The sequence below is a fragment of the Grammomys surdaster genome, unplaced genomic scaffold (genome assembly GCF_004785775.1).
Source record: "Grammomys surdaster isolate TR1022 unplaced genomic scaffold, NIH_TR_1.0 1164, whole genome shotgun sequence".
Classification (NCBI taxonomy): Eukaryota; Metazoa; Chordata; class Mammalia; order Rodentia; family Muridae; genus Grammomys; species Grammomys surdaster.
Genome location: NW_021605583.1, coordinates 5,455,557 through 5,464,258, shown reverse-complemented (window position 1 = coordinate 5,464,258; position 8,702 = coordinate 5,455,557). Strand labels below are relative to the sequence as shown.

The window sequence follows — 8,702 nt, the reverse complement described above, 5'->3', positions numbered from 1 at the left end:
CTCTCTCTCTCTCTCTCTCTCTCTCTCTCTCTCTCTCTCTCTCTCTCTCTCTCTTTCTCCAAACATTAGAATGGCTAAAGTTAAAAACACTGACAATATTAAGTGTTGGTGAGAACACAGAACAGGGAGCAACTGGGATATCTGTGCTTGCTAGTGGGATAGAAACTATAGCAGTGCTTCAATTAAATGCTTTGATAGTAGTTTATAATTTGATGGCTCAGCAGATCTACTGTGGGATGTCGTCACAAGAAAGAAGTGCTTATCTAGCAAGAACCTTGAGTTTTCACAGTAGCATTGTTTGTAATAGCTAAACATTGGAAAACCCCTAATGGTTGAGTAGCTAAATAAATTGTGGATTATCTAGAGAATAGAATTTCAGCCATAGAGAGAAACAAACTTCTTACAATTACCCTTTTTATCTAAAAATATTTTTCGGTGTATGGGAATTTTGCCCACATGTATGTCTGTGTGCCACCTCTGTGCCTGGTACCTACGGAGGCCAGAAAAGGGCATGAGATCAGTGGTTAAGAAGAGCTCTTACCCACTGAACTACGTCTCTAACCCCCCCCCCCATTACTCTAGGTTGCTAGCTTGACTAGACTCAGAAATGTCTATGAAGGGCTGTGGAGATGGCTCAGTTGGTTAACGGCTTTAAGTTAATAAGCATGAAGACCCAAGTGTAGATTGCTAGAGTCCACATATAAGACTGTGTGTAGTGGTACACCCCTGTAATCCTGGCTCTGAGGAGGTGGAGACAGGAGAATCCTCCGAGACTTGCTGCCATCTAGTCTAGAAAATTAGTGAGCTCCAGTTTCAGTCAAAGATCCTATCTCAAAAATGAAGTGGAGAGTAACCAAGCGAGACACTTAACCATCAACCCCTGGCTTCCACATACATACACATGATACACACATGAACACACATGTGCACGTACACACAAACACCTGCACACACATACACAGAAATGCCTCGGACATGGTGAATCACATCTCTGGATATGTCTGTGTTGACATCTCCAGAATTGATGAGCTCATTGGTCTGATGGGTTAATTCACTGATGGATTCACAAACACAATGGCATTATGGGGAAATGGTGAGAGTTAGAGAGTGTGGCCTCATGAAAGGAGTTCGATTCTGGAGGCAAGACCCTAGAAAGTGTATCTTGCCCTGAACTTTCTGTCTCTTTTTCCTGTTCTAGCGTCCTAAGAAGTGAGACAGTCTCCACTACCCACCCCCTCTTGCACGTAGCACATGTGGCCAAGTATCTATCGGCTAAGCCCTCTGCTTCCATCTCTGAGTCAGATCAATCCTTCCTACTTGAGAGCACCTCTGTCAAATGCTTTCTCACAAGAACACAGCAGGAACCAATCCAAGGCCAGTGTTGAAGGCGGTGACGGGGATAAACTTCATGACGTCATGATGAAAGAACTAAGCAGGGAAAAGCACATGCTGTGAAATGACATCAACACATGGACACAGAGCCAGAAGGTAAAAGTTAGGGTGCTATCGATCAGAACAGCGTTACTGCCCGGGAAGTGGGGTGGTTATAAGAAAGGCACAATGGATTGTTCTGGAATACTGAGAAACTTCTAGACCTTGCTGTGGGTGTTGTCTCTGTGTTAGATCTTCACTGTGAGGTGTATTTTAGGTAGGAGCCATTTTATGCATGTGGATTATACCCAATAAAGCAGGCAAGCCCAAACAAAAGTCTACTAAGACAGTGGGCGTTTCTGAAAGTGTGGTCCTAGCTCTGCAGTGACACACGAGCACAAACAAACACATGCACAGGCATTGCCTGCGTTTGCTCACCCCATCCCATGTGTGCTCCGTGTACACACAACCACAGAGGACCAAACATGGGGGCTACTTAGTCAGAGGCTCACATGCAAAGTGCATTTACTCCTTTTTCTGCAGGCAAGGGTCGAAGAGAGGGTGATGTCCAGGTTCTCATTCTCTGAACTCCCTTTAATCCCTTGAGCAGCTCAGAGTCTTCCTCCATTTCAGGTCTGGTAGAGGATGGGGAGTTCCTGAGTTCTGTCTGTTAAGCCTCTACATCGGGACTGGTTTGCCAGTACTATACTGAGGCCACAGATACCAGAGCCAAGGGGAGAAAGCAGCAGAATCCTATACACATTCTACTGGAGGTTTTTCTGGTCCCATATGGGAGAGAAAAGACTTCTTCTAAGCTCTGGGTGTGTGGAAATCCTAAATTGGTTACAAGGGAATACCTGGGGGCTGTCTGCTGTCAAGGTTAAACATAGGGGTTCAGTGATGGTCAGGGAGCTCCCTCCTGCCTTCCTCTCCTTCCATATTCAAGACTGCAATCTGCTGGAGGGGGTGCCAGGCTTTGCCCTTTGATGTCATTAGGTCTTGGCTGGCTGGTGCATTAGTCCACAAGGACTGAGTAGGAATACAGGCTCTGCGTCCTACTGATGGTGTACCTTTGAGCAAGAAATGAAATGAGCCTTCTGGTGGGAAGCACCAGGGTCACACTAGGCCACCATTTTCTGCCTGCCCATCCCTCATGCTTCCATAGCCTTCCTCTGTTTGGATATTCTCTGTTTATCTGTCTTTTTCTGTTCCTTTTTTTTAAAATTAGGATTTTATTTTAAATTGGCAAATAATAATTGCACTCTCTCTTCTTGCCTTTGTACTCTTAACGCTAAGCATGAGGCTCGGGCCTGCAAACAACTGAACTCAGCTCTGGGCTCCGCTGACTCCCAGGCTCTCCTTGGTCAGCACAGAGCTGGTTGGAAGGGATAGCTTTCAGGATGAAGTTGAGAACACATCAGAGCACCTGGCCCTACAGACACCTAGTGAGGAGATAAGGATACCAGCAGCAATTTACACACAATAGGCAAAGTCTTTCCATTTAACTTAGTCAGCTCCAGATTACAAAGCACTGAAACCAAGTGTGTGTGGTAACCGCAGTCATTAGCATTAAACAGTGGCTAAAGTAAACAATTGAATGAGAAATAGTCACACTTGTGCCAGGCCCTGAGCCACGAAGAAGCAGATATCAGAGATCAAAAGCATTCATTCCAGCAGACAGGGAGAGGTGCCCAAACAAGACAACCGAGGGCTACATCCCTTGGAGGGCCTGGGGGGTGGTGACTACAAAGACATAAGCCAGAAAAACCCACAAGCTTTGTGGGAACCTGCAGAAGAAAGTGGGGTTAAGAAGAGAATGTGTCTGGATGAAGACAGGGTTAAAGAAAAGGGTGAGAACAGTTAGAGAGGTCACATCTGAGCTATGACTTGAATGACAGATAGGGACCAGCACTCAGGAGTGAGTGTGGGGGATGGAGATGATGTAGAGAAGTAGGCAGGGCTGGAGGGGAGGCCGAGGCGTTAGAGAGTGAGATGATTCTGTGTGCCCTTGGAGCATTAATGCAGTAGGCTTTGTCAGTGGGCCTGTGCCCTCGGACGTCGGTTAAGCAGGCTAGTGTGTCTGCTGAAATGTGGAAGGCTAGAGGTTTTGGATACTGTGAGCATTTGTTCAGTGGGCCCTTCCCATTGGTGCATTCTTTTTTATTGACTCTACCTGTGTGTACATGCCTCTGTTAGTTGGAGCAGGTAGGATGAATTTCTTTTGATTTTTTTTTTTTTTTTTTTTTTTTTACAAATTGACTAGCCATTGACTGTGAATGCCATGATGGGCGAAGGATTATACTAGAAGCCGAGACACAGAAGAAACAACAGCAGCAGCAGCAACAACAACAGTGCAGTCTACACCTTTCTGCATTTTGGCTGCTCATTTGAGCTGAAGTGGCCTGATACCTCACGTCAGGCAATGTTTCCCGCTGCTGGATGCGCAGTCCAGGTTGTACTGTACAGACTAGTGGCCTCACTTGCAAACAGAAGGCAGGAAACGGTGAGTCAAGTTAAAACAGAGTTCCACAGTCTCGGAACCGTGACTGTGCCGTTATTCACCGAAGCTAAACTCTTTCTATGCATAAGATAGAGTGAATATTGAGTAAACGGTGTTGAATCAGTTTTAAGACTTGGTCTTGGGCCAGCTTTTAAGACGCTGCCTGTAAATACAATAAAATATTACGCAGAAGTAAAAATAAACAAACTACAAGTTATCTCCAAAGAAACGGACCACTAGCAGTTGAGTAACAAGGGTAAAGTCCCAACAGGTTCCCTGTAACTCAGAATCCTTTTCGTGGAGAAGCAAGAGAAAGATAGACACGGGACTCGGGGGAGGGTGGGGCTTACATCAGCCGAGTGCATTGAACTTGAGGCCTCGGATAGTAAACAGGTGCAGTCAATTTTTGTTAAATTAAGAAGCAAAAGATCCCCTGAACCCTCACCCAGCTGATACCCTGTTCTGAAAAGTATCTGTATTCCCCCTGAACACCCATGCTCCAGTGTCATCCCCTTCCCCACATCCTGCCTGCCTTTTTGTGTTTATAACCCCTGTGTGAATGAGTATAAATTACAATTTGAAAAAAAATTAAATTATATATATATATATATATATATATATATATAAAGGAATTTTTTTTTTTAAAAAAGGAGAAGAAGCAAAAGAGACGTGCCCTCCTACCTCCGCAGGTAGGAGGTGAGGAGGAATCTCATGAGTATAGGGAGGATGCTCTAAGCCCTAGTTTCTGTGTAGACTTATGGGAGCTTACTGTGTTCTTCACCTAACTAACTAGCTAATGGTATCTTTGACTATCCTCAGTTTGAGTTTAACCTCTTGAGCTGGTCACAGTTACTATGGTCCAGTCCTTGTATAGCCCAAGTGAAGGTTCCAGTCTTCACGGTTCTGTCAGAGCTGCTGACTGGGCCAGACCACCTGCTCTCGTGACTCAGACTGTACAGAACCCTGACTCGTGGGTCTGATTCAGCCCATGTCCAGCTTAGGGCTCATCTGGAACAAAGCTTTTGCCAGCTGGAGAACAATGGAAGATTGAGAATTCCTGTCACTTAGTGCCCAGCAGGGAACATGATGGCGTAGAAGGAGTAGATGCTTGTTGACAAGAGCTTGGTTAGCTCAGAAATCTTCCTGCTGTTTTCCAGCCACTCACTGTCAAGAGATCAGATTAATCCAGACCACCTGTGAAGGCTGGATATTAATTTATCCCTTGCAACATCTTCCTATCAAAGGTGCTATTATATTTAACCTCTAGGAAATCCCAAGACATTCCCACTTTAGAGAATTGAGAGCCAATGTCCCTATTCACAAAGTAGCTTCTGTGGTTTCAAAGCAAGTAACGGGCAGACCCAGCTCTCCAGTCTGGGCTTCTGGACTCGGGGTCTGCTGTTTGCATTTCTCAGCAGTTTCAAGGGCCTGCGTGGTTAAGCATCCTTAGGGGTTGTACACCCTTTGGAGTCTCTACCCTTCTGCAGTGTGGTCTTGTTGCTTGTGATTAGCCTGCAGTCAACACGCAGAGATTCCCCCCTCAGGAGCTCCACAGCCCTTCCATGGTTGATAGGCACAGAGACCTGGATGTGCTTCCTGACTTTGCCAAAGCATTCAGGAATAGTGGCGGGAGCTGCTACAGGCGGCAGGCCTTGGTGTCCTGGAGTGGCCCTGGTAATGTTACCATGGAGTCTTCCATCTTCTATGGTGTTTGCCCTTCTCAGCTGCGGCTCCTCCTTCCCTCCCTCCCTCCCTCCCTCCCTCCCTCCCTCCCTCCCGCCCACCCTCCCCCCCTCGCTCCCTCCCTCCCTTCCTCCCTGTTTTCAATCCTGGAGAAGCTCCTGGGCTTAGCTGAGTTCCGAATATCAAATGGTTCCTTTTAGCCTCGACTTCAGAGACAATGACCCCAGACAGCTGACCAGGCAGCTTTTGTTTTAAATTCTACAGAAAAGCCACAAAGAAACAGCTAAGGGGGCGTGACTTGTTACTTGCTGTCCAGCTGGGATGCCCCTCTCAATTTCTATGAATACTAAGTCCCGTCAAGCCACTGAGAACTGTCTTTGGGAGATGGTGAAACACTTGATCATTTCACAGTGGGAAGACCAGTGCTCCACTACTCAATAATGAAGAGGCCGGAGGCACAGAGCCGGCCAGCTCCTTCGCCCTGCGGAGCTGCATGCTTCCCTGCACCACAGACATTGCTTTGCTCTGGGAAAAGATTAACAAGAGAGTTGGAAGAACAGAGTGGGGATGAGGAAGACACACTAGAGCACCGTGAGGCTGTTTCTCTGGCTTTGTTCTTCTCTGTGGCAGCTTTGGGATCTCCTGGGAAGGGCCCTGGCTTTCCTTGATCTCAGAGGGAAAACTTGGCGCTAAAGATACGGCTGTTGCCAGGTGATGGGTACACAGACCCTCTGAGGCTCTTAGCTTATATAGTTAAGTTGCTGAGGCCAGTGACAGGGTGACATGGGCACCCCTGGGAGGGGTGGAGACTGCTCTCTGAGTGAGCCAGAAGACCTGGGGCTGCTCACAGTTAGCAGGAAGAGCTAGGCTTGCCCACAGCTAGTTCTGACGTTCAGGGGACGCTCTAGGTAGCCTTAAGCCACTCTGACCCCTGAACCTGCAGCTAACCATCAATCCTACCACTGGCAGACATCTGCCCACCTGTGACTGTGCAGGCAGTTTGATGCCTTTATCAGGCTGGGAACAAGATCTCGTCTCTTGGGTGCCTCCACAATGCCAGGTAAGGTGACAAGAAGGGGTTACGGAGCGGCATTTCATCATGGCAGGGGGGTGGGGGGCTGCCGAGATACAGCAGCTTAAGGTGCAATCAAAGGTTTTTATGGAAACAGCCATGTTGGCTTCCAAGTAGCCCCACCTGTGGCTCTATTTTCAGGATGTCTGTCCAGCAAAATAGGCTAGTCACCAGCTTCATGCATAGGAGAAGCAGTCTACGAGGTGTAGGCTTTCTTTTAACCTAACCTCAGTCCAGCTGCTACATTAGAAATCACTGTGCCTTGTAATAAACCACATAGGTGCTGACCTTTTGGGAATTAGAGTAGAGAACCTTACCCATGCCAAGGTTTAATAGCTCCAGGGCAAGGCCTGGGGGCGGGAGAGAGGTGTCAGATGACCCACCTTATGGTTCTGTCATTTAAGAATCAACCTTTGTGTTTCTGCCAGGTTCTTAACTGCAGGTAGATCCTGGAGAGGGTAGAAGCAGGTAGAGAGGCAAGAATCCCTGTTTCATGGATGGAGGTGTGGTACAGGGTTTACAAGATCTCTGCCCTCTAGCTACACAGTGGGCAACGAGTAGGCCAAGAGTGTGGCATTCGGACAGGCCTCTTGGGAGGAGCTGACTGTAGACACCTGGCTTCCTGCAGAGGCCTTTTGCTCCAGGTGGCTCTGTCGTGAGGTCACTTTTGCATGACCAACAAGCCCAGGGAAAAACGTTCCTCTATTTCTGAATTCCTGGTTGTTCTATTTCACTCAGTTTCTCCTCTGGCCCAGGACTACCTGTGCCCACTTTCTCTTTCCAGAACAGTCAGATGAAACGATAACTTCCCAGAGTTACCTAATAGCAGTGTGTGTGTGTGTGTGTGTGTGTGTGTGTGTGTGTGTGTGTGTGTGTTTATGAGGCTGTACAAGTCAGACTTCCAGCCTGACACAGACTCTTGGGCACTTGCTGTTGGGAGGGCCCATGGATACTAGAACTTAGGTGAGTTCTCTAAGTAATATTTACCCAAACCAGGTAGCCGCCACCTGCAATGCAATCTGTTTATATGAGAATTCCACAGAGTTGATGCCATCTTAAACAAAACAAAACAACAAAACGTACTTCCTTTGCTTGTCCTGAATTGTCCTTTAAACATTAAGGCATGGGAAGTGATGGTTAGGGAAGAGGGGATTTTATAGAGACCGTCTGGCTCCTCTGCTGACCTGCTAAGCAATCCTGGGCAATTCTCCACTTTCTCCTGGTTCTAGCTTCCCCCTTTGAAACGTGGGCACAAACAGTCCACCTGCTGTGCACAGCTTCCCAAGCCCTCTAGGACCTCAGCTGGCCCTCCCAGGATCTCATTGCTGTTTATAGTCCCCTTGGTTGATCTTTGTGGTCTGAAGGGTCTCAGCTGCTCTGGTGGGGATCTATTCTTCCTGAGAAGATGTGCGGGCTGGACTTCAGTCGTGTCAAATGGCGTTCAAGTACACTAACAAGGTTCCCTGCAAAGGCAGAAGGGAACAGCCTGCTTTGTTCCAATGCCTCAGGGATAGCCAGCCTCTGGTGGCTCCTTCGGCTGCTGCTGCTGATCTGCCCGCAAAAGACTCACTGACTCTTTGATGGCCTTCCTGGGAACTCTGAACTCCAGAGCCTATAAATAGCATTCTGGTGGCGCTTCCGGGACTTCTCTGCATTATTATTTCGTGGTTGCATAACCTAGCGCTCTTCACCCACTTTCCTGCCCACTCACATAACTCTGCAAGTACTTTGGAAGTTTCCCCTTGCTGTGATGCCGCTGTTAGAAGAGGCAGCTTGACAGGGGATGGAGCACAGGGCATGGCATCCTGCCACCAAGGTCTGAATCCAACCTCTGTACCCAAATCATTTAACCATCAAGAGCCTCAATTTTATGTGGGTATGAGAGAGACAGAAAGAGAGAAAGAGAGAGAGAGAGAAAGAGAGAGAGAGAGAGAGAGAGAGAAAGACAGAGAGAGACAGAGAGACAGAGACAGAGACAGAGAGACAGAGAGACACTGAGAGACAGAGACAGACACATGCAGAGAGACAGAGAGACAGAGATTAGTTTTTAATAAGTCTTCTTCCCAATGAGCCTCA

At 47.5% G+C, this 8,702-nt stretch overlaps 2 protein-coding genes across 2 annotated transcripts in view; one reads left to right on the top strand and one right to left on the bottom strand.

The window, feature by feature from the left end:
• Tmprss4 (transmembrane serine protease 4) overlaps positions 1–1,410 on the bottom strand; it is an 18,435-nt gene extending 17,025 nt beyond the window's left edge. The window contains exons 1-2 of the mRNA XM_028783670.1: positions 1,349–1,410; positions 976–1,054 (exon numbers count right to left, since the gene is read on the bottom strand). Of these exons, the coding sequence (XP_028639503.1) occupies positions 976–1,054; positions 1,349–1,410 (141 nt within the window). The remainder of the gene's footprint in view (positions 1–975; positions 1,055–1,348) is intronic.
• Positions 1,411–6,524: 5,114 nt separating this feature from the next.
• The window catches only part of Smim35 (small integral membrane protein 35), a 58,678-nt gene continuing 56,500 nt past the window's right edge, over positions 6,525–8,702 (top strand). The window contains exon 1 of the mRNA XM_028783777.1: positions 6,525–6,614. Within this exon, the coding sequence (XP_028639610.1) occupies positions 6,608–6,614 (7 nt within the window). The 5' untranslated portion in view covers positions 6,525–6,607. The remainder of the gene's footprint in view (positions 6,615–8,702) is intronic.